This window comes from Nicotiana tabacum, chromosome 5 (genome assembly GCF_000715075.1).
Source record: "Nicotiana tabacum cultivar K326 chromosome 5, ASM71507v2, whole genome shotgun sequence".
NCBI classification, from domain to species: Eukaryota; Viridiplantae; Streptophyta; class Magnoliopsida; order Solanales; family Solanaceae; genus Nicotiana; species Nicotiana tabacum.
In genome coordinates, this window is record NC_134084.1 from 20,561,493 (window position 1) to 20,587,515 (window position 26,023).

General features: G+C 38.9%; 1 protein-coding gene across 3 annotated transcripts; it reads left to right on the forward strand.

The window, feature by feature from the left end:
* Positions 1 to 15,502: 15,502 nt before the first annotated feature.
* On the forward strand, positions 15,503 to 25,646 carry LOC107814026 (uncharacterized). Of its 3 annotated transcripts, none has more exons than XR_012709418.1 (8): positions 15,503 to 15,773; positions 15,872 to 15,994; positions 17,003 to 17,220; positions 18,477 to 18,710; positions 22,924 to 23,067; positions 23,811 to 24,028; positions 24,399 to 25,016; positions 25,119 to 25,255. XR_012709418.1 is itself a non-coding variant. In XM_075253406.1 (8 exons), exons 1-8 carry the CDS (start codon positions 15,689 to 15,691, stop codon positions 25,251 to 25,253), a joined length of 1,416 nt encoding a protein of 471 aa, XP_075109507.1. In that variant the 5' UTR covers positions 15,505 to 15,688; the 3' UTR covers positions 25,254 to 25,646. The 3 variants fall into 3 exon arrangements, 2 of the variants coding, with proteins under 2 accessions (XP_075109507.1, XP_075109508.1); XM_075253406.1 differs by having other exon boundaries at positions 15,505 to 15,773; positions 24,399 to 24,657; positions 25,119 to 25,646; XM_075253407.1 differs by lacking the exon at positions 18,477 to 18,710 and having other exon boundaries at positions 15,511 to 15,773; positions 24,399 to 24,657; positions 25,119 to 25,646.
* Positions 25,647 to 26,023: the final 377 nt, after the last annotated feature.

Sequence of the window (26,023 nt, forward strand, 5' to 3'; positions counted from 1 at the left end):
CAATAAAGGGAAGGGGAAAATGGTCTTTTCGGGTGGCATTATTCAATTTTCTATAATCTATGCAAATCCTCCACCTAGTAACAGTTCTAATGGGAATCAAATCATTATTTTCATTTGTCACTACGGTCATTCCTCCTTTCTTTGGAACACATTGGACTGGACTTACCCATTTGCTATCAGATATTGGAAATACAATACTTGCATCAAGCCATTTAATCACTTCTTTTCTTACCACCTCTTTCATGTTCGGATTTAGGCGGCGTTGTTGTTCTATGCTTGGCTTGTGCCCTTCCTCCATGAGAATTTTATGCATGCAAAAAGCTGGACTAATACCTCTTATGTCGGACATTGTCCACCTAATTGCTCTTTTATGCTCACGTAGTACTCTTAACAATATCTCCTCCTGCAATTCAGACAAATCAGCAGAAATAATAACAGGTAACGTTTCAGAACTACCCAAATAAGCATAATGAAGATGAGAAAATAAAGGCTTTAATTCCAATTTGGGAGCTTCTTCAACTGAGGGCTTCAGAGGAGGACCATCTGGCCTGTTCAAAGGTTCAAAGGGATTAAAACCTTTTATATATTCACATGTTGCATTCAAAGTATGTTTCATCTCCTCAACCTCATCATTAATCTCCAAACTTTCAAACAACAAAATTGCTTTTTCTAAAGAATCCTGCAAATATACACTTGAGGTAACAAGTTGTTCATCAATCTCCATGACAGATATCATAGATAATTCTTCATACTGCCGAGAAAAGTTGAATTGCTTTATATACATTAAAAATAGCCTCCTCGTTGTCAACTCTCATGATCATTTTTTCTTCTCTTACTTTAATTATAGCATCACTTGTAGCCAAGAGAGGTCTTCCCAATATAATAGGAACTTTTTCATCGGCCTGAAAATCCAAGATAATGAAATCAGCCGAGAAAATAAATTTCCCAATTTTCAGTAGCACATCTTCTATCACCCCTTCCGGGTAAGCTATGGACCTGTCTGCTAGTTGCAACATCACTGTGGTGGGTTTTGGAGCTCCCAAACCCAATTGTTTGTACAAAGACAATGGCATCAAATTTATGCTTGCTCCCAAATCACAAAGTGCATGGCCTACATCAACATTGCCTATTCTCATAGGGATAGTAAAGCTGCCAGGGTCCTTAAGCTTTTGAGGAAGCTTATTTTGGACCCTTGAAGTGCACTCTTCAGTAAGTGCAACTATTTCAAATTCAGTCAGTCTCCTCTTGTTAGCCACAATGTCTTTTATGTATTTGGCATATTTTGGAATATCACGAATCGCATCTACCAACGGAATATTCAATTGAATCTGACTCAACATAGAGAGAAATTTGTTGAACATGCGATCGTCATTCTTTTTCTGCAGCCTTTGTGGAAATGGTGGTAGTGGTCTTGGAATATTTACAGGTGCTGGAATTGTATCATCTTTCTTTTCCTTATGTGTTGCTTTGGAAATCAATTCACCCTCAGGTACAAGCTTGTCTTTTCTCTTCTTTGGAACTTCTTCTAATTCCCTTCCATTTCTAAGTGTAATTGCACTCACTTGAGGATTTTTTTCTGTATCACCTGGTAGGGCCCCTGCAGGTTTAGTATTTTTATTTGCAGCCAGTTGTCCTATTTGCCTTTCAAGATTTTTGAAGTCCGTTCTGAGTTGTTGATTGTCTTGCAACAATTTTTTCAACAAATCATTTGTACTTTCTTCTGCCTGCTGGGGTGGCCTTTGTGGTTGATTAAAATTTCCTTGGGGTCTATATTGATTCTGATTTGATTGATTTCCACCCCAAGAAAAATTAGGATGATTCCTCCAATTTGCATTGTAAGTGTTCCCATATTGTGCCTGTTGGTTCATCGGCCCTCTGCTTTGTTGCCCCACATAATAAATAGATTCAGGATTCGTTGGGCACATGTCACTTGTGTGATTATCGCCACACATTTCACAACAAACTGACATTTGTTGAACCTGCTGCATTGGTTGTGATGGTCCCATTGTCATTCTGGTCATTTGATTTGCCAATTTTGCTAAATCTGCTCTCATGGCGGAAATGTCATCCAGTTCAAGTAACCCTACTTTCTGTTTCATTGCTCTCCTTGGTTCTCTTTCGCCTTGCCAATTATGATCATTAGCAGTAAAGTTATTCAGCAGAAGTTGTATTTCACTGTATGATTTTGCCATGCAACTACCTCCACAAGCTAAATCAAGATTCATTTTGGAAGTTTCGTCTAATCCATCAACAAAAGTATGGCCCAATACTTCATCAGTTTGACAATGATGAGGACAATCCGAAAGTAGTTTCTTGTATCTTTCCCAAGCTTGGCGAAGAGTTTCACCATCCCGTTGTTGAAACCCAAGAATCTAACTCCGCAAAAACTTTGTCTTTTTGGTGGGGAAAAACTTGATTAGGAATTTCTTTGCTAAATCATCCCAATTGTGGATTGAATTAGCTGGCTCTTTTTGCAACCATTCTCTAGCATCCCCCAATAATGAAAAGGGAAATAAGGTCAATCTGACATAATCCTTGGAAACATTTGGATAATTGTAAGTATCCGTTATTTCCAAAAAAATTTGAATGTGCCTTTGTGGGTCTTCATGAGATAGACCAACATATTGCCCAGTGGACTGTATCAGCTGCACCAAGTATTGTTTAAGGTCAAAGTGACCGGTGATTTCAGGCTTCACAATGGCCTGAGTCATATTAGCAAGGTTTGGCCTTGCTGCTTCTATCACCACACCTGCTTGATTACCTGCCATCACTGTTGGCTGTGGTTGAACTTGAATGTCCAACTCTCTTTTTGTTTTGTTTCTAGCTTCCCACTCCTTACTTGTTCTATGAATTGTTTGTTCAATTTCAGGATCAAAAGGGAAGAGGTTGTTTGTGCTTCTACTCCTCCGCATTCAAGAGAAGAGCCTGCGCAACACAAACAAAGTAGATGGAAAATTTAGGTTTTTATTAACAACTAATAAAATCTTAAAACAATCATCTAACATCCATGACCCAAGAATACTAGAGTTTTTAGCTACTCATAATTATACAAAAATCAACAATAAAAGTTTTAAACATAATATTAACAAACAACAAGAAGAAAGTTTGAAAGAACTCTTTAAACTCTTGATCCAAAATGATATTTTTCCTTCTCTTTCTTAGCTCCAAGCTTGATCTTCAATGGCTTTTCTCTCAAGGATGAATAGTATTTTTGCACTTACTCCCCTCAAAATCTAATCTACCTAATAATGGAGCTCTTGCTTTATGTAAGTTGAGTGGGATTAAGAAGGAATTCCAATTTTACCCCTAAATAAAGTCTCTCCGGATAGGACACGTGCGAACTATCGCGCGAAGTTTGAAAGTTCGCGCGATAGTTCACGCGCTTCTCTTGGCTTCCAAGCAGAAACATTCGCGAACTATTGCGCGAAATTTGGAACTTCACGCAGTAGTTTGCGCGCTTCAGTAGCTCGATTTTGTCCATTTTTCCGTCTCGTCCTTGCGCACACTCGACTCCTAGGGGTTGTTCTTGCTCATAAATCATTCCAATCTCCTCTTGAAAGCAACATTTAGGCTCCTCATCCTGCAATATATACAGATCACAATTAGAGCCTATTTTTCATCAATTAACCATAATATGCCATTGGAATATAATCAAGCGGAAGCATAAACAATAGCTAAATCACCTAGATTTCGCCTATTATCACTAGGATTCTCGAGCCCAAGTTAGGCGAGAGCAAGATCTCAAGATGAAGTAAATCCTTAGATTTCCTTGTAGTCCTCGAGTGGGAAACTTCTCCAATTCGGGTAGCCCTCGGGCTTTTATAGTCGAGCGGGCATTTGCTCGAACTTTTAATAAGGATAGCCCTTAGGCTTTTCACAGTCTTCGACAAGTAATATAGTAGTTTTAAGATTTTTCAATTAACAGCTATTTTTCTTGCTCAAACCCGACTTATAGGCTGCCCTTTATGGTTTTTGACGAATTAATCCTTGATGTCTTAATCCGGATGCCAATATTGTAACATAAGCAGTTGGAGCGACTGAAAAGTTGCTTTTTGTGCGATTCCCAAAATCACTAATTAGAGGTGGCTGACGGTCGGCCTTTTGGCTTCCTCAGCATGCTTAAATGACCTCTATAAATAGACAGATTTCACAACCTTACAAACTTTATTCTCATATTGTTCTCATAGTCTCATTAGCCTTTTCCAACTTTCTTGAACTCTCTCCCTTCTCTTTACTATCAACACTTTCATTTTCTTGGAGCTTCCGCATTACGATGGCTAAAACCTCTAAACCGTTCCTAGAAAGAAAAAGCTTCTTTATCTGCTTGATCGACCAAGAGCAAACCGGTGGTGCCCCCTCGTATTGAGGAATGCATCCTCCGCCGTGTGAAATAATATCTGATTTCAAAATCAAGAAACATGTATTGACACCAGGCCGATGCGAACCCATGTCTCGATATGTTTGTTTGGTGACCAAGGTCGAGCTCAGGCAGGTAAATGAGGATTGCAAGTGGGATAACACAAAAATAGTGATTCCTTCCTCCGAGGAGGACATCACCACATTTAAAGTGGGGTACTTGAGTGTATATACCTACCCTTTTACGTTGGACAATTCCGGCTCAGGGTCCCATAGATCCAATTATCCTTGACTTTTGCCAATGATACCGAGTGACGCTTGGCCAGATCTACCCCTCCTTCTAGCGAATCGTTTACTTGATCAGGTTTTTTTCGAGCCAAATCGAGGGGATACCTTTTACCCTCGATCATCTGATCTGACTGTACAGTCTCCAACTTTATCGTGGGGGTTTGATAAAATTGCAACGCCGATTCTTAAAATCTCTCTTTTCTAGTATCGATGAGGACAAAGACCATGGTTAGATGAGGCGGTTTGTCCGAATCAGGACCTCCGATCTGATTCCTATTGATTGGATGTCATTCTCCGAGGAGTGGAACATGAAACGTGAGTATGCAGCAGGTTTATATCCTGTTTTTTTTCTTTCCCCGGCTTTATAGTTTTCATTGGTCTAATCCCTTTACAATGGTGCAGACGTTGCTTGGTTTCCTTGTGGGGTCCCGGACCTCGAGGGCTGAGTCTGAAAGTTAGCCTTCGCCTCCTCTTACTTGGACCGTTGCTGGTAAGATCTGGCCAAGGGTTGATGGGAGGCTAAAAACCATGGTGAGTTCTCTTCTTTGTTTTCTTGTACTTCTATTACGGGATACTTACCTTGGTTTCATGTAGATCTTGGAGACGTCGTCGATTTGCGGCCGGCCCCGGCTGATGAAGTGGAGGTTCTGAAGCCTTCAAAAGAAAGAAAAAGAAGAAGAGAGTCATATAAAAATCCCTCGAAGCCGAAGAAGAGCGTGGCTCGAAGGCCAAAGGCTGATACATCGGCCTTATCTCCGAAAACAGCCCAACACCTTCGGGATCAGGAGGAAGAAGATGATGACGACTATTTGCTGGTAACCCGTGAAAGAAAAAATGCCGATGATTCGAAGCCCATTGAGCCGGTAGTGGTTGATGTAGCTCATTCCAAAGCTGAAGAAATCTCTGAATAGAGTTCAAACAAAGTCCCCGAACCATCATCCAGAAAGAAGGTGCCTCGCCTAGAAAATCATTTGGAGGGCGAGGCCAGCCGACCTGATCCCAAGCCTCTTCAAATAAAAGAGAGTGCCCCGAGCGGATCACTTGGGGTAATCAACATGGATGATTCACCTTCTGGCCCAAAGTTCTTCGAGGAACAAATCCGAGATGCTCAGAATATGAGGTCTTCTGAAGTGGAAGCAAGCCATGAAGGGCATGACATCGTTTGAGAATGTCTCGCAAGGCTTGAAGATGGCCCTGGCCCCGATGCTTCTTTAATTTTTGATGAGGCTCGTAGCCTCTTTAAACAAGTGAGTTTTCTGATTTTTATGCCTGTGCCTTTGTTTTAGCTGTGCTGAATCTATCTTTTCTCCTTTTTCATGAAGGTTGTGGTGCTTCATAAAAGGGAATTTTTCAAGTCTCAGGCCGATCTTGCTCGATGCGAGGCTGAGCTTAAGAAGACTTTGGAGGATAGGGACGTCGTCAAAGCCATCTATGCTAAAAAGAGATAGAGATCCACGATTTACAAGTTAAGTTGATGCAGGCATGCCAAGGTTGAGCCGAGTATGTTGAGAAGGTAATACAGCTCTTGAAGGTCTATTACATACCTGTTTGTTTTGGCGACTGACACTTTTAATTTTGCAGTTTCATCAGAAGGCCGACTTGGAGGCGCAGCTTCGGGAGGAGCTTAAGATGAAAGAAGCCGAGACCCTGGGGTGGAGGAAAGGTATGGACAATCTCTCCTCTGAGAAGGATAATTTGAGAGAGCAGTTAGCTTCGCTCAAATTACAGCTTCGAGGTGTGAAGGAGGAAAGCCTAGCTCGGGGCCTCGAAATCGGGGAGCTTAAAGCCAAATCTGCTGCTGAGCTGGCCAAGGCCAAATCTGATGTTGCAGCAATTATGACGTCGTATCGAGCTGACGCCGAAGCAGCTAATGCTTAGGTAAAGGAGATCTATTCTGCGGTGGAGGCTAAGTTATCAAGTGCCCTTGATCATGCTAGGCGACAATCCCGGAGGATGACCCTCGATAAGGTACATGCTTGTGGCTTCGATCTTTTAACTGATATTGAAGCGGCAAAGATTTTGGAAGAAGAGACTATCGTTCTGCTTTCCAATGAGGATGATTCATCCAGTGGCTCTGATATTGGAGGAGACAGGGATGAAGTCCCCGAGGATAAGGCTCTCGAAGATGCGACTCCTGAAGATGCGGCTGCTAAGGGTGTGACCCTGAAGTAGTTTTTAGGTTACTTTATTTTGTTTCTTTGTAAGCCTCCTTTGTATAGATCTCCTGTAATCATCTTTTGGAAATACGAGGGGAACTTTTTATCTTGCCATTGGTTTGTGCTAGATTTAACATTGTTTTTTTAACGGTTGGTCCGAGGATTGGTTTAGGCTTCGGGGTGTTATGAACCCTTAGATCTTTATCGATAGAAATAATAATCTTCGAGATAAATATTGATCCGATGAGAGCTTGGGATTTTATGAATCTCGAGTTCGGATTAAAAATGAGAACGGAGTCTCGAACTATAAGTATTTGGCCTTTAAGCCTTTCGAAGTTGGCCCTTGGGCTCTTATATATCGGCCCTTGGGCTTTTTTAATGATTGGCCCTTAGGATCTTATATATTGGCCCTTAGGATTTTTCAATTGGGCCTTTCGGCCTCAAAGATGGCTATATAATTTCTCCCTCATTTCGGCTAAAAGACTTATTGGAATTTTAGTTATGCCTTAGCATATGTTTTTATACCCGTTGGGTTTTTCGAAGGCTCGACGTATTGGAACCTTATTAGAAATTCCGTTTGTGTAGGCATGATTGAATACCTCTTAAGGTTTTTCCAAAGGCTGGTGTTATTGAAGCCTTTGGATTATTCGAGGGCTAAATTTATCTAAGCCCTTAGATTTTTCGGGGGCCAAATTTATCAAAGCCCCTTATATTTTTCTTTTGCCGAGGGTAGCCTAACTTAACCGATTTTTTAATGGTTGAAGGCCTTAAATTTTATAGCGGAAATCAGACGTCTCCAAATCGCATTATTTTGGCCGTAGCCTATATATGACTGTAGTCTTTTAGTATGGCCGTAGCCTTCGGGTTTGTCACTTGGACTTGTTTCCCGAAAAACTTTCTGAACTTGTTCGAAGAGTTGGTCCCCGAGTATATTAGCATCGGCATTTGTTTCGAGGGGGTGCCTCTTTGAGGTCTTATGAGTCCAAATATTTGATGACTCAGATATATTGACTGTTAGTGATAGTCCCCGGGTACTTCGGGGTGCTTTGGCCCTTAAGCCACTTCCAGTAGGATTGCAAGTGTAGAGCTCGTATTATAGCAAACTTATTTGAGATACAAAGTGTTTTCGATATAACCAGAATGCTTCTTTAAATAGTTGATACATGAATACATGTTTTGCCATCGGGGCTCGACTATTCTATATGGACACGGTTCTTTTGACCGTTTGGCCCATTACAAAGTTCTCCTATCGAGGCCCTCTTAGGCGTGAAGTATCTTTCTCAAAAGTATAACCTCCGAGGGTGATGCCCCCCAGTGTTCAAGGTTGATTGAAAAGAAGCCTTGAATACTTTGTTGAATGTTCTATAGGTAGCATAGAGGTGTTGCCTCATTAAAAATCTTGCTGGTAAAACCCATTTGGGATAAAATCCGATCTAAGGGAAAAAGAGTGCAGCGCATGCTTTCAAACCCAAGGTCTTCGAGCTGAAAGGTTCCTCGATATCTCCAACCGAACATCTGCAAGGAGTTAGTTTTAAATATAAACAGAAAAGGGGAGAAGGTCATACCTCAGTAGTAATATCGCTTGAGCAACAATACATTCCAATTGTTTAGTAGTTGCTCGCATTCTATTGTGCTAAGTTTGTAGGATCATTTCCCTACAACTTCGAGGACATGGTACGACTTTTCCCAATTGGGACCTAGTTTCCCTTCGTTTGGGTCTCGAGTGTTAAGAGTGACTTTTCTCAGGACTAAGTCCCCGACTCTGAATTATCGAAGGTTCGTCCTTCTGTTGTAATACCTTTTGATCATTTGTTTTGGTGCGTCCATTCAAGTTAATGCGGCCTCTCATTTTTCATCGAGTAGTTCGAGGGAAGTGTTCATAGCCTCGTGATTTGAGCCCTCAGTGGCATGCTGAAACGTGATGCTAGGTTCCCCGACTTCGACTGGGATCAATGCTTCGGATCCGTACACCCAAGAAAATGGGGTCTCCCCCATGCTCGACTTCGACGTCGTTCGATATGCCTATAGCACTTCGGGAAACACTTCTCTCTATTTCCCCTTTGCATCATCTAACTTTTTCTTTAAGTTTTGAATGATGGTTTTGTTTGTGGACTCGGCCTGACCATTTTGCACTTGGGTGATAAGGTGCTAATAGGATCCTTTTGATTTTATGGTCCTCACGGAACTTCGTTACTTTGCTGCCGATGAACTGCTTCCCATTATCACATGCTATTTCGGCGGGTATCCCGAACCGACATATGATATGGTCCCATATGAAGTCGATAACTTCTTTTTCTCTTACCTTCTCAAAGGCCTACGCTTCAACCCATTTTGAGAAGTAGTCAGTCATAAACAAAAACAAATCTAGCTTTACCTAGCGCCATTGGTAGGGGGCCGACAATGTCCATCCCTCATTTCATGAATGGCCATGGGGATAAGACCGAGTGGAGTTATTCTCCGGGCTGATGGATCATCGGCGCAAACCTTTGGCATTTATCACACTTTCGAACGAACTCCCTGGTATCCTTTTCCATGATATCCCAATAATACCCCACCTGATCATCTCGCGAACCAGAGAGTCTGCACCAGAATGGTTCCCACAAGTACCCTCGTGGATTTCCCGTAATATATAATCAGTGTTCCTGGTTCCCACGCACACTACCAATGGTCCATCAAAGGTTCTTCTGTACAACGTTCCATTTTCATCGAGTGAGAATCGAGCTGCTTTGGCTCAAAGTGTTCTTGACTCTTTTGGGTCTTCGGGGAGCTTCCCATGCTTCAAGTAGTCGATGTACTTATTCCTCCAATATCACGTTAAACTTGTTGAATTAATCTCTACATGGCCTTCTTCGACCATCGACTTCGATAGTTGGACGACGGTCCCCGGGACGATATCATCTTTTTCTACCGATGACCCCAAGTTTGCAAGTGCATCGGCCTCGCTATTCTGCTCCCAAAGTAAATGATCCAGCGTCCATTCCTTAAAGCAGTGCAACGACACTTGGGTTTGTCCAAGTACCTATGCATTCGGTCGTCTCGAACCTCGAAGTTCCCATTTACTTGATTTACTACCAAAAGGGAGTCACATTTTGCCTCGATGACATCTGCCCCAAGACCCTTGGCTAGCTCGAGGCTTGCAATCATGGCCTCATACTCGGCCTCATTGTTAGTCAATTTAGAAGTCTTGATAGATTTCCTGATGACACTGCCCATAGGTGGTTTTAAAACGATGCCGAGCCCGGACCCTTTCACGCACTGTCTGTGAAGAGGGTCCATACCCTTAATGACGTACCCATTTTTAGTAACATTTCCTTTTCTATTTTGGGCACGAGGGCAATCACGAAATCGGTCACGAAGTCTTCCAAAATTTGAGATTTGATAGCCGTTCGAGGTTGATATTCGATATCATATCCTCCAAGTTTGATGGCCCATCTGGCCAATCTGCCCGACAATTCAGGCTTGTGCAAGACATTTCGAAGTGCGTACGTAGTCAGTACACATATAGGATGGCATTTAAAATATGGTTTTAATTTCCTGGATGCACTTATTAATGCGAGATCTAACTTTTCTAAATGAGGGTACCTGATTTCAGCATCTCCTAGGTCCGACCAGGAAATTGCGTACCTTGCTTTTCTCGAACCAACACGCCATTTACCGCTACCTCTGACATAACCAGATACAAGTAGAGTGTTTCATCCTCCTTCGAAGTATGGAGCAGGGGTGGGCTCGAGAGATACCGTTTTAATTCTTCCAAGGCTTGTTGGCATTCTGGAGTACATACAAAGTTGTTCTTCTTCTTGCGTAGGGAAAAGAAATGATGGCTCTGATTTGATGACCTCGAGATAAATCGGCGTAAGGCAGCTATCCTCCCAGTCAGCCGTTGTAAGGCTTTCACATTGTTCACCACGGTGATCTCCTCGATAGCTTTGCTTTTAATGGGGTTGATCTCTATCCCCCTGTTAGACACCATGAAGCCCAAGAACTTTCCCAAACTGATTCTGAATGCGCATTTCTCAGGGTTGAGCTCCATGTTATACTTTCTTAGGATATCGAACGTCACATATAAATGAGTCAAATGGTCCTCTGTGCGCAGGGACTTAACTAGCATGTCATTAATATTAACTTCCATAGATTTGCCTATTTGATGTTCAAACATTTTATTAACTAGGCGCTGATACGTGGCTCATGTATTCTTTAGCCCGAAGGGCATTACATTATAGCAATATGTACTATACTTCGTGACGAACGAAGTCTTTTCCTGGTCCTCCAGGTCTATTTGAATCTGATTGTACCCAGAGTAGGCATCGAGAAAGGTAAGGATCTCATGGCCAGCCGTAGCATCGATCAATCGATCGATGTTAGGCAGTGGGAAAGAATCTTTAGAGCATGCTTTGTTCAAATCCTTATAGTCTACAGACATTCTAAGTTTATTCCCCTTTTTAGGGACCACCACTACATTAGCTAGCCATTCGGGATATTTTACTTCCCTAATGGATCCTATTTTGAGAAGTTTTGATACCTCTTCTTTGATGAATACATGTTTTACTTCGGACTGAGGTCTCCTTTTTTGCTTCACCAGCTTAAATCTGGGATTGACACTTAGTCGATGGGTAGTTATTTTTGGTGGGATCCCTGTAATGTCTAAGTGGGACCAGGCAAAGCAATCAATGTTATTTATAAGAAATTGAATGAATTTTTTCCTGAGTTCGGGGGTTAACCCCGTCCCCAGGTATAACTTTCATTTCGGAAGTTGCTCGATTAATATAGCCTACTCGACTTCTTCGATTATGGACTTTGTCGCATCCGAATCCTCGGGGGCAATGAAGGCTCGGGAGGCGAGGAAACCTTCTTCTTCGTCATTGACCACCTGTTCGTCGATCACCTGTCCCTCTGGCTCAACCGAGGGAATGGGCTGTGATTGCTATTTGGTGACCTATTCATCTTTTGACTTCTCCAATGTGGATGATGTCGATATCGGTGTCGAGTCATGTACCGCAAACATCTCCTTAGCTGCATGATGCTCTTCATATATTGTTTTAATGCCATCCTTTGTTGGGAACTTCATCATTTGATGAAGGGTAGATGGCACCGCCCTCATGCTATGGATTCACGGCTTTCCAAGCAAATCATTATACCTCATGTCACCTTCGATGACGTGAAATTTGGTGTCTTGTATGGTTCTGGCCACGTTGACTGGGAGGATGATTTCTCCCTTTGTTGTTTCACTTGCCATGTTAAATTCATTCAAGACTCGAGATGCCAGTATGTGATCGAGCAACCCGAGCTGCTCCACGACCCGTGACCTGATTATATTTGCCGAACTACCTAGATCCACGAGAACACGTTTAACTTGAACTTTATTTAAAAGGATAGAAATTACTAGTGCATCATTGTGAGGCTGAGATAAGGCCTCGATGTCTTCCTCGCTGAATGTGAGGATGTCCTCGGGCATGTAATCCCGAGTCCGTTTTTCCCTTGTGATGGAAACTTTGGTACGTTTGAATATAGGTCCTTGTGGGAGGTCAACTCCATCGATGATCATGTGAATGATCATGTGGGAGGTCGACTCCATCGATGATCAAGTAATATTAAGTTTAAGTAAGAAGAATTAATGAACCAAACCAGTGTTGTTATAACAATGAGGACCTCGAGCTCGACTTTCTTGGGAGCCTCGAGGCCAGATAAGAGCAATGAATAATAAAGTAAAAACAACAAAGCTAAAGAATACTTGTTGAGCACGACAAACAAGAAAAGCAGAGTAGAATATTCTATTGCGGTAAATAATGTCCCTTTTACAAATGATTGAGGTCCTTATTTAGGAGGAGAAAACCCCAATATAGTACATTTCTAATTGTGGTAAAGAATTCTATTGGTACATGTGTATAACAACCTAGTACGAACTAGTACTATTTTGTACAGATCCTATCCTATAATTTATGCCCTGACCCACGTATCCTTGAGAAATTCCCGCTCTTTCTTGAATGTCTTCGAGATTGTACTGTCCTCTATGTGGGTCGTGTCAGGCCTTCGACCTGCTTCCTCGAGGTGTGTGTCCTTCAGCCGGGTCTGACCCCTGCTTCGAGTTGCCCGGACTCGGACTCATAGCCCAATTTAAGACTTCAAAATCGGACTCATTGATTATACAGTAACGTTAACTTCTGAAACTTGGAATACTGTATTAAGAGTCTTGAAACATGTCGATGATTCTCTTTCACCTTGAAGCATCGGAGAATGACTTGAACATGCAAGATTTCATGGAAATAAGATATGAATCAACATGATGTACCGTACCATCAAGTGTTTGATCGTGAAAATTGGATGTCATTGATGCTAATGAAACAAGAGCGAAACCACCTCTACCTAGCGTTCTACCTGTCTTCCACAATACTTCTGCTATTGTATTTTTTTTTTGTTTTGTTATTACAACCATTTCGCTTGTGTTTATAATACTTTGGTAATAATAAAGCGATAAATAATAGAAAGACTTTTGGTAAAATTGGAACCGAAAAAGTAAATAAGGAACAAATAACGTAGAGGGGTATAGTAAGAACAAATTTAAATTGGACAAATCGAGCTTATTCAGATGAAAAATGATAATTTGGACTCTTTGATGTTAGTTTTCGAATTCAATAGACATGAGGTGTCGTTTTCTTTGTGTTGTCGGTGGAAGACATGATAAAGAGAATCAGTAGTCAACCAAAATTTATATAATCTATAGTTGGATAGTTTAACGTATAAGATTTCGGCATTTAATTATTTTTTCACATCAAATCAATTTTATAAACTATATCACGTGAATATGTTTTCATGCGATATATTTTTAAAGCAAAATAACATTTGAGATCAATTGTAACCATGTATGATGTACCTATCAGGAGTTCAAATTCACATAATGGGTTGGATGAACAATAAAGTTTAACATGAAACATATATGGAAGTATATGTATTAAATTGACAGAAATAAAAACCTTATTTGATCCTCAAATATTTTTTTTATGTTTCTAACGCGCTCCAAGAAAGCTTCAACTTTGAAATCATAGTTTATAATGATATTTAAAATTAATTTATGTTTTATTTAATTTCCATGTGATAATTGTTCGAAATTGTTATCGTGCACTATATAATTTTAATAATTTTTTTAAAATAACTAATTACACAGTATTTATTTGAGTCATATAGTGATGGAGGGCATCGATGAAGATCTATACTTTAGTGGTATCCTCGCTAATGAAAGGTCGAAGGTTCAATTTTAAGTGTTTTTTAAATTTATATCATGATAATAATATCAGACAAACAAACAGTAAACAATTATAAACTAGACACTAATGGCATATTATAAAGTTTTTCATATTTCTCTATAAAGTGCTTAGAAGAAAAACCATTCATCTACTTGCGAGAATATTTAAATCAAATGAAATGCGTTGAGTTCAACGTTCGTTTATTCGTATTATATATACATACATATTGTATACAATAAAAATCGATCTCAAAAGATAGGTGAATTAGAAAGCAACGCGTGTCAATAAGTAGTGATTCAATCATGTTCACACTGATACAAACCTGTGGCCAGATAAGATATTGACATCAGATACCAATCTGTGTCTGGATAAGAGGCATTAATTCAAGATATGACCGTTGAACATTATGAAGACCCAAGATTCCTCCCATCTTTATTAGCCTTTATTAGGCTTTATTAGATTTTATTGCCCTTTAATATTTTTTTATTGCCTTTTTATTATCTTTTATTGTAGCATTAATATTAATAATCAATTGATATATCATACACCCATAACTCTAATATAAATAGAGGATTATATTCTATTATAAGACATGAAAAAATACTTATAGCAAAAGACTAACATTCTTTCTCTCAAGCTTTATACAAGTGTTATAGAGATTTTCCAATTATTTTTGATCCCGGTGTGAATACTCTGAAGTTCAGGCTTGTTTTTTCTTCAATTATTCTTATTTTACTTGCTTTGCTCTTCATTACTTTATTTTATCAGATCAATTTAATCTACGTTAAATCACGATAAAAATTCAACTGTACCTTTTTTTCGGTAAACACATATACAAAAAATATTACATACAAATATAATATTTATTCTGAACCTACTAATTAATTCGAATAAATTTTATGTTTGTAACTAGAGTAATCATGACAACGAAAAAGAGAGTATCGAGTAATTTATAAGAATATAATGAAGGAAAAATATTTTACCAAAAATCTTTGAATGATCTCTATAAATTTTTATTTTCTTTCACACATAAAATAAGCTGTCAATACCTTTATTTATAATAGTACGAAACATATTTCAACTAGAAACAAGAAAACCTATTTCTATATAATTCTGACTACAAATCTTATTTGGATATGAATTAAATAAACTAACAAATATCAAATACTAAACAATTGAGATTTTCTACTACAACTTTGAATTAGTTTTCCAACAATATATGATAACTATTTCTCTTGTTTTTATCATCCTCGAGAGTCATGTAAGAACATCTATAGAGAATTACAATTTTTTTATTTTAATAACCTGTGCACTAAGCTCCTGCTATCTGCGGGATCCGGGGAACGGCCGGACCACAAGGGTCTATTATATTTAATTATCAAGTTCTAAATAACTTGAAACAATTAACATTAAATAAACTAAACAAACTGAAATATTTTTGGCAAAATAAGAAAGAAAAAAAAATAAAGAAAATTTAGATTAAAAGATCTAGCCAAAGCTCAATCGGTTCTACCGGATTCCAAATTTGGAGAGAACCCGCATCCGATTGATTACTCCCCAATTTCAAATCAGACATAACTATTCTCTTGCTCCGGCGAAATCGAGTTGCTAATTACACCGTAATCCGTTTTCCGGCGAACTCCTCGCGAAATGCTAGGAAAGAGAGTGTGCAGTGGGTGGCGCCCGTTCCTATTATGTTTGCCGTTGTTTTTTGTTTTAGTTCACATGCTCTCAGGTTAATACTGAGAGTTAATTCCCTTTTCGATATTCTTAATCTAGTTCTTTTAAAAAAAAAAAGAATGAATGGTAAAATTGTCTTTTTTTTCTTTCCAGTTTTAGAACTACGGCAGCACTCAGCTGCAGAAGTTCCACAAAGGAAACAATACAAGAAATCTGATCATCTGCTCTTAGGACCTGCTGCTGGCCAAGGGTTGCCTGATCGACTACAATGCCAAGGTTTACATCTTTTTTGCTTTAATGTTTGTTATTCGAATTACTCCCTCCGTTTCAATTTAGACAAGGTACTTTGACTCATTGCACGGAGTTTAAAGAATTTTTGAAAATTGTGCTCTAAAAAGCTTAATGTTTAAAAGTTTTGTGGGACCATAATATTTGTGTGATTATAAAAGTTTTTCATTAAGGGTAAAATGGATTAAATGAAGAGTGTAACGTTGAATTATTTCCAATTGTAAAAATGTGTCATTTTTGTTTTAAACAAGCTAATAAGGAAAGCATGTCATCTAAATTGAAACAGAGGGAGTAACTATCTTTGTAGTTTCCTCCTAGGAGAGGCGGATCCATAATTGAAGTTGAAGTTTATGGGTTCCTATAGCGGCTCAAGTTATTGTACAATAATAAAACTACTGGGTTCACATGAACCATAGGTCATAAGCTAGATCCACTCGTGCTCCTATGATATTTAGACTTTTGTAGAACTTTGTGCTTGTGCACCTCTGGTTTCCTGTTGAGCTAGTTAAGTTGCTAAAATAATTTAGGAGAAGTGTACTTGAGGGTGTCGGCTAGTGGTTAATTAAGTGGGAGGAGAACCATGATGTTTCAGGTTTAAATCACATCGGAGGCAAAAACACTGAGGTGATTTCTACTTATCTGCCTAAGTTTTGGTGGGCAGAGTTACTCGGTAGGTACTTGTGCTAGTGGGAGATAGCAGGTACCTGATGGAATAGTCGAGGTGCACGTAGCCAGACACAACCTTCATTAAAAAATAAACAATTAGCAAGAAGCTCTAGTTAGTGGTTTAATTTGCTATACGTGCATATTTTTTTTTAATCATTTCTAGCTCACAACTGCCTCCCTCAAATTGCAGTGTTTTTCAATTTGCTTTCTTGAAGTGCATCTCTGGATTTTAGGTGCATAAATGTGCACAAAATCTAGCTTCTTCCTAGTTTTTCTACCATCTAATTTATGTATATATTCATGCATAAGCTTTGTTAATCTAAATGATAGGCAACAAAGCTCTCAACAAGACACATTTTGGAGCATCTTCTAAAAATTTGAAGGCCGGAGGCAATATTTCCATCGTCACTGTCTTTGCTACGTATAATACTACTGTTGATCAGCAGGCTAGTGGTAAATCACTAGATTTGGTTACAGTTGGGAACGCTTCCTACAACAAGGTGGAGAGGTCGATCGCCATCTTGAATGTTTTCATTAATTTCATTCAGGTAAATCCATGTGCAAGACAACATAGGTTAATAATGTGTACTTGGTGAAATTCTCAAGTACACTTTGATGTGATAAGCTCCACATTGCTCATATGTAATGGATAATCAGACAAAAAATCAGCAGAAATAATTTTTAGAAAACTTCTCCTAGAAATGTTATTGTTTCCTTCCTACATTATCCACAAAAAAAGGTTATTGTTTTCTTCCTATCGCACTTTGAAATAATCGGGAAGAATAATGGCGAAGGTTATTTGTAAGGCCTCTTACATCCTTCTTAGTGGTGTTTGGCTACGTGTAGGGTAAAAACATCCATGATAAAACATTAAAAAAACACTAATGGGACATGAGAAGGTTGTTAAGAAACATGAGAAGTTATTAGAACTGCATTCTTCAATAGTTTTTAGTTTAAACTCATTGGAGGGAGCTTTGATCACTTATTTGGTGGAGGCAAACAAACATATGTGACAGTTTGCTTGGTCTTTCTTTTTAAAAATTTTATATTTTAAATTTTAAATTTTGATCTTCTTATGATAACCTTGATATTCCTTCTGGAAATATTGACATTTCACTTTCTTATTTTACTTCCAGAGTGCCTGTGTTACTCCTTGTTGACATACAAGTTGTCTAGCACATGTATACACATGTACTACATCATAGCTAGCACATGTTTATGAGTTGTATAGTAGTTGTGTAGCACATGTATACACATGTACTACATCATAGCTAGCACATGTATATGAGTTGTATAGTAGGTGTAATTAGGTGTATGACAACTAATAGATTAGGTGAATTAGTATTATAAATAGGCCTTGTAATCTTCTCTTCTAGATATGAAATATAGAACTTCTTTGGTTTCTAACATGGTATCAGAGCATTGAAGTTTTTTCATCAGTTTGTTGTTGGGAATTTTTTTTCCCCGTTCGAATTATTTTTGTTCAGAACAGTCTTTCGCTGCTTTGATTCTATTTCACTATTTTCGGCCATTTTTTGCCCCGACCGCTTCTTTACAGATTTTTCTACTCACTATTCCGACCAAAGTGGTACTGTCAGAATTTTTTTTTCCTGACAACTTTCATTTTCCAAGATCACTGTTCCGACACTGTTCACTGTACTGTTCACTGCACTGTTCACTGTTCAAATATTACTATTCATTGTTCACTGTACTGTTCAAATATCACTGTTCACTGTTCACTGCATTGTTCAAATTTCACTGCACTGTTCTTGACTATTTGATTCTGCTATTATTCGGGTGCAAGATGACTGAAACGAAACCTACCGTTGATGTCATTCCGGTTATGTCCAAAATTACGGAGAATAAGTTCATGGGTTCCAATTACATGGATTGGAGTAAGACGATCCGTCTCTATTTGCGGAGCATCGACAAAGAGAACCACTTGGTTGATGATCCACCCAAGGATGAGACTAAATCAGTCTGGTTAAAGGAGGATGCAAAATTGTTTCTCCAAATCAAGAATTCGATGCATAGTGAGGTAAATGATCTAGTTTCTCATTGTGATTATGTGAAGGATCTAATGGATTATTTAGATTTTTTGTACTCTGGCAAAGGAAACTTGTCTCGCATGTATGATGTGTGCCAGACATTTTACCATCCATCCATGCAAGATCGCTCTCTCACCACTTACTTCTCAGAGTTTAAGAAGGTGTATGATGAGCTTAATGTTATATTGCCGTTTAGTCCAGATGTGAAGGTACAACAGGCTCATCGTGAACAACTGGCGGTCATGAGTTTCCTTTCTGGTCTTTCTCCCGAATTTGAAGGGGCCAAATCGCAGATTTTATCTGGTACTGCTATCTCTTCCTTGAAAGAGGCCTTTACAAGAGTATTGCGTACTGAAAAGTCTCATCCAGGTCCGACAGCCACGATCGATAGTGGTGCTCTGCTTAGCCGCGTCCAAAAGAATAGGAGTCATAGTAATCGCAATCGGAGTAGCGATAGTCGAGACCTAAAGCAAGGGGAAGTTGAATGTTTTTATTGTCATGAGCTCGGTCATACCATACGTTATTATGTGAAGCTTCAGAATAAGAACAAAAGATCTCAGTATGCCAACATCGCCACTTCCGAGACTATTTCACCATCTCAGTCGTCATCTCCTCCTATCAATACTATCCCCGAGTCAGGTAAAACCACTAAGTGTCTCCTCTCTTCGTCATCCAAATGGGTCATTGATTCTGGTGCCACAGATCATATGACAGGTAACTCTAAACTCTTTTCCACTTTTCAGTCACATACCCAATGTTCCACAGTTACTTTAGCCGATGGGTCTACCTCATATGTTTTAGGGTCTGGCACTGTTAACCCAACATCTTCTCTTTCCCTTAGTTCCGTCTTAAATTTGCCTGATTTTTCTTTCAATCTAATATCTGTCAGTAAACTTACTCGTACTCTAAATTGTTGTGTCTCATTTTTTCCCAATTATTGTCTTTTTTAGGATCTTACGACGAAGCAGATTATTGGTAAAGGTTCTGAGTCTGGGGTCTCTATGTTCTTGAATCACAGGTGCCGAAATCCATTTCTTGTTCAACTGTGTTGTCTCCCTTTGATGTACACTGTCGATTGGTTCATCCATCCTTGTCTAGTTTGAAGAAGTTATATCCTCAGTATCAGAGTATTTCCTCTTTAGATTGTGAGTCATGTCAGTTTGCTAAACACCATCGCCTTCCTAAAGTTTCTAGAGTCAATAAACGGGTCGACTTACCTTTTGAGTTAGTCACACCGATGTTTGGGGTCCATGTCCTATTATCTCTAAAACTGGTTTTAGATATTTTGTTACCTTTGTGGATGATCATTCTCGTGTTACTTGGTTATATTTAATGAAAAATCGTTCGGAGTTGTTTTCAATTTTTTGTGCTTTTTGTGCTGAAATAAAAACTCATTTTAATGTTTCCGTTCGTAATTTAAGGAGTGACAATGCAAAAGAATATTTTTCGGATTTGTTTAAAGATTATATGGCTACAAATGGTATTCTACATCAATCTTCTTGTGTTGACACCCCTTCTCAAAACGGGGTTGCGGAACGAAAAAATAGACATCTTCTTGAAGTAGGCCGAGCACTCCTCTTTCAAATGAAAGTGCCAAAATGTTTTTGGGCTGATGCCGTCTCTTCAACTTGTTTTTTAATAAATCGTATGCCATCTTCTGTACTTCATGGTAATATTCCTTACAATATTCTTTTTTTCTCTAAGCCATTATTTCCTATTGAACCCAAAATATTTGGTTGTACTTGTTTTGTTCGTGATGTTCGTCCACAAGTAACTAAATTAGATCCAAAGGCCCTTAAGTGTGTGTTCTTAGGGTACTCACGTCTTCAGAAAGGTTATCGGTGTTATTCTCCAGATCTCAAAAGGTACTTAGTGTCTGCCGATGTCACATTCCATGAAAATTATCCGTTCTTTTCTTCATATGTTTATAACAGTCCTGAGGAAGAAGATGATACTTTGGTCTACACTGTCACACATCCAGTTAGTTCTCCAACACCTCTTCCTCAATCACCCGTTTCCCTCGATCGACCATCCGAGCAGCCACCTGTTCTTCGTGTGTATACCAGGCGACAACAAACCTCAGAACCCGATCCTTTACCTACTTCTGCTTCGTCGGTAAATCCAACCTCTTGTGTTTCAGATCCTAGTTTGGATCTTCCTATTGCCATTCGCAAAGGTACACGACAATGTACTTATCCTATTTCTTCTTTTGTGTCTTATGACCATTTGTCTACTTCTTCTAGCTCGTTTATTGCATCATTAGATTCTGCTAGGATACCTAAAACTGTTCGTGAAGCATTGTCCCACCCAGGTTGGCATGATGCAATGATAGAAGATATGATGGCTTTAGATGAGAATGGTACTTGGGAGTTGGCCGATCTGCCCACTAACAAAAAGGCTATTGGGTGCAAGTGGGTATTTGCTGTTAAGTTTAACTCCGATGGGACAGTAGCTCGCCTTAAGGCACGCCTTGTTGCAAAAGGGTATGCACAGACCTATGGAGTCGACTATTTGGATACTTTTTCCCCGGTCGCCAAGTTAGCTTCTGTTCGATTATTCATTTCCATGGCAGCTACTTATGATTGGCCTCTGCATCAGCTTGATATAAAGAATGCTTTTCTACATGGAGATCTTCAGGAAGAAGTATATATGGAGCATCCACCTGGGTTTGTTGCTCAGGGGGAGTATGGAAAGGTATGTCGTCTTCGAAAATCTCTTTATGGGCTGAAACAGAGTCCTCGTGCTTGGTTTGGCAGATTTAGTGAGGCTGTTCTAGAATATGGGATGAAGAAAAGCAATTGCGATCATACGGTGTTTTATAAAAAGTCTGATGATGGTATTCTTTTATTGGTAGTATATGTTGATGACATCGTTATTACTGGAAGTGATATTACAGGAATTTCAACTCTAAAGTCTTTCCTTCACACTCAATTTCAGACGAAAGATTTAGGGCAACTAAAGTATTTTTGGGAGTTGAACACGGAGCAAGAAAGGCATCTTCTTGTCCCAAAGGAAATATACTCTTGACTTGTTAGCTGAAACTGGAAAGTTGGGATCTAAACCATGCAGCATGCCAATGGTTCCTAACACACAACTCGTGAAAGAAGACGGTGAGTTATTCGAAGATCCAGAGAAATATAGGAGATTGGTTGGGAAACTGAACTATCTTACAGTAACTCGTCCCGATATCGCATACTCTGTCAGCATTGTGAGTCAGTTTATGTCTTCCCCAACAATCAGGCATTGGGCGGCTCTGGAGCAGATTCTTTGTTATCTAAAGGGATCTCCAGGACGGGGTCTAGTATATAAGAATAATGAACACACTAACATTGAGTGTTTCACAGATGCAGATTAGGCAAGGTCAAAAGTCGATAGGAGATCCACGACAGGATATTGCGTTTTTGTTGGTGGAAACTTGATTTGGTGGAAGAGTAAGAAACAAAATATCGTATCTCGATCTAGTGCGGAAGCAGAATACAGAGCTATGGCACAATCTGTGTGTGAGGTTGTATGGGTACATCAACTATTAAGTGAAGTTGGCTTCCAAACTACATTGCCAGCAAAGTTGTGGTGTGATAATCAAGCTGCTCTTCATATCTCCTCTAATCCTATATTTCATGAAAGGACTAAGCACATTGAAATAGATTGTCACTTTGTTCGTGAAAAGATTCAACAAAAGCTCATCTCTACAGGTCATGTTAGAACTGGAGATCAATTGGGAGACATTTTCACAAAATCTTTGAATGGAGCTCGAGTTGAATATATCTGTAACAAGTTGGGCATGATCAATATATATGCTCCAACTTGAGGGGGAGTGTTGACATACAAGTTGTCTAGCACATGTATACACATGTACTACATCATAGCTAGCACATGTATATGAGTTGTATAGTAGGTGTAATACAAGTTGTGTAGCACATGTATACACATGTACTACATCATAGCTAACACATGTATATGAGTTGTATAGTAGGTGTAATTAGGTGTATGACAACTAATAGATTAGGTGAATTAGTATTATAAATAGGCCTTGTAATCTTCTCTTCTAGATATGAAATATAGAACTTCTTTGGTTTCTAACACTCCTATATTAGAGTACTGTGATAAAATCTCATTGCCAGCAAAAGTTTGCAAACTCTTACCAGTATTATCTAGAAGTTGATTGCAGTTGCAATTTATTTGACTTGGATTTGATTCGTGCAGGAGACCATGCCTCGGAGCAACATCATCATCCTTACTAATCCATCATCTAAACTTCCTGTGGAGAGAGATAGACTGACCATTCTACCCATTCAAGGTGATTATTCACGAGAAATGTTGATGCTACAAAGAATCAGGTCTTACATTGTAAGAGAACAGTTCATTATTATGAAGGGTATTTTTCCTTTTATGTTGATTTTGGCTTCATAACTTCCCCAATTCCTACTATTTTTTCAGCATGCTAGGCGTGCTTCAGATTATTTCTTGTAACTCGGGAAAATCACCTTTCCACACCGAGATAAGCTAATTGGCGACATGTATATTTGCATTTTCCAATGCACGTGGGCCTTTTCTGTCCTTGTACAGTTGAATCATCCATGAACATTTGTTGTTATCTGAGAAAATCATCATGTCCTTGTACTGTTGAATCATCCATGAATATTTGTTTGTATTTCTTTTGTCAGGGGGAGGGGGTGGTGGGTGTTCGGTTGGCTAGTATTAACTATTAGTGGAGCTTTCGCCTTTCATTGCAGAGCTAATGCAGAATTGTAAATTTGATACTTTCTTGTCGTGCTATAACATTTTTTGTTTGTTTGTTTCCAGTTTTGGTCACTACAATTTAGTGTCTAAATGTTTCCAGAAAGTGTTGAGCGATTGACTACGACAATGGAATGTAAAGATATAGTAAATGAACATAGTTAAAAATATCATCTTTTGTATTTAAGTGTTGATGTCCAGATATTATCTTACTTGGTAAATGTATTGCAAAATATACTATCATTTCTCGATTTCTGTCAATTTGTCGAGTCTAATTCCCTTAGGAAATTTTAGATGATTTGACTTTTATATCATGCATGGTATTCTTTTTTGCTTATAGTTTCTAAATCCAGGTCTTTCTAGAAACACGAGCTATGGAGCATTTAAAATGGAAGGGGCAAGTGAATCATTACATCTTTACCGACTCGGATATAGCAGTGGTTGATGACTTGGGGCAGATATTTAATGATCACCTTGATTTTCATGTGGCTCTAACATTCCGTAACAACAAAGAGCAACCTCTGAATTCAGGATTTATAGCAGTGAGGGGCACTCCTGAGGGAATTCTAAGGTTTGTTGGTTTATGTACTATTCTCCCTGAATTTAGCCCTCGGTATCTTATAATGGTGATTGGCTTGTGTGCTGGATAATTTTAGATCATGCATAGCAGCAAAGGGTGCTCCTCTGTGAATTCTAAGCTTGTAGGTGTTCTAATCTGTAGTTCTGATATTTATTTAGGAGGACTGTCTAGTAGGAATCCTGTAGATTTAACAGATGTTTCTTGGTTCATATGTTTGAAATTTTGAAAACTTGGGATTTTACTATTGTCTGTTTTCTTAGTCAGGACGTACTTAGTTTCTTTTATTAATTTAACGGCAGAACTTGGAGTTGCTTTTGTTTACACCTCTTCCTAAAGCCACTATAACTCCTCAACTGTGCAGAGCAAGGTTTTTCTTGGAAGAAGTACTAAAAGTCTACACGACAAAGTTCATGAAAGCTTCCAGAATGCTCGGGGATCAATTAGCTCTTGCCTGGGTTGTAAAATCTCACTCTTCCTTTGATGTTCAAAGGTTTACCAGAAAACAAGCATTTACTGACCGAATTAGTGGCGCTTCAGTGCTATTCTTGCCGTGTTCCATTTACAACTGGACACCACCAGAGGGCGCCGGTCAATTTCGTGGGATGCCCTTGGATGTTAAGGTACAGTTTTGGTTTAGGCTTGTTTTGGGGTTAAGGAATATAAATTGGTAAATTTATAGTGAGAGTTTCCGAAATTACTCTTGAATTTCTATTTAGGGAGTTGTAATCTATTGACATATAAATGCGTAGATGGTTATCAATTAAACATACATATAACTGAAACAAAATGTCCAAGTGCATTCTCCATGTTAGAATTTCAGAACTCTGATTCTCCATTACTTTATATATGTAGTAAATTTCTTGTACAGTTTTACTGTTGCTAAAGTACAGTCAGACTCCTTAATCACTTCCACCTGGACCTCTTTAAGGGAAGAGATGCTGTTTACAGCTATTGAAAATCTGAAAAGAATCAAGAGTTGGTAAACTTCCAGTCACATGATGAACAGTATACTTCATTAAATGAGATTATGAAAGGATGCCTGGTTTCATTCTGAGTTTTTTCAACTCATTTTTGGGCACAGGTAGTGCATTTTAAGGGATCAAGAAAGAGACTTATGCTGGAGTCTTGGAGCTTCTTAAAGTCATCGTCATTTTCAGATATTCCTGATATGTTATGCCTAATCCTGAGAAGTGGCAGGACGAAGTACGATTTCTAGTTTAGATTACCTTTGGTTATACCAGTCAGAGGGATCTATCTTGAGTAACAAGGTCCACACATGAAAGAATGACCGGGCTGTTTGAGGTCATTGGTAGTAATGTACAGTCAACATTCACCAATCATGCCAAATGGAAACTGAGCCTAAGTCAATGGTTCAATATTGCTGCTCAGTTTGTGACTTGCAGAGATTCAGATGACAGGTGGTTTCTAGCTGTAATTTTTCTTATTTTTTGTGTAATAATTATATGTAAGTTCTTGAATGTCAATAGTTCCATTCTTTCTTCTCTAGAAATTTCAACAGGATCAGTATTGATATTTCTATAGGAACTTCACCACTGAATGCTCCTTTTATGCTATGGAAAAGATACCAGTATTCCATACAAGTTTTTCACTTGCAACTTCACATTTCCATTGTCTATTGCCATATTGGCTTTTGGTTCTCGAGAATCTGTTTCCTGATTACAATTTTGTCTCAAGCATAATTTAGTTCCTCATAAAAGAAATGTACTTATGTCTCAAGCACAGTTATTTAGTTCTTGAGCATAAATCATTCCTAAATTTTGAGAACGGGATATCTGATTAAAGGTGAAATTTTGTCTTTCATTTAGAGGTAAGAATCTACCTTTAACAAGAGGTCTTAAGCTACCTTAGAAATGAAGAACCTTTTGGTAGGAAACATGTTTTATTCCCTTATGGGTCGTTTGGTTTGTGATCAAGTTATAGTGTATTGAGACTATAATATGGGGATTATAGTACGAATATTAAACG

What these genes read in the sequence shown, in the direction of transcription:
- LOC107814026 (XM_075253406.1), top strand. Translation starts at nt 15,689, where the DNA reads ATGCTAGGAAAGAGAGTGTGCAGTGGGTGGCGCCCGTTCCTATTATGT. An exon ending in TGATCGACTACAATGCCAAG is followed by an intron (nt 15,995 to 17,002) that starts GTTTACATCTTT and finishes TCTAAATGATAG; the next exon opens with GCAACAAAGCTCTCAACAAG. An exon ending in AAAGAATCAGGTCTTACATT is followed by an intron (nt 23,068 to 23,810) that starts GTAAGAGAACAG and finishes TTCTAAATCCAG; the next exon opens with GTCTTTCTAGAAACACGAGC.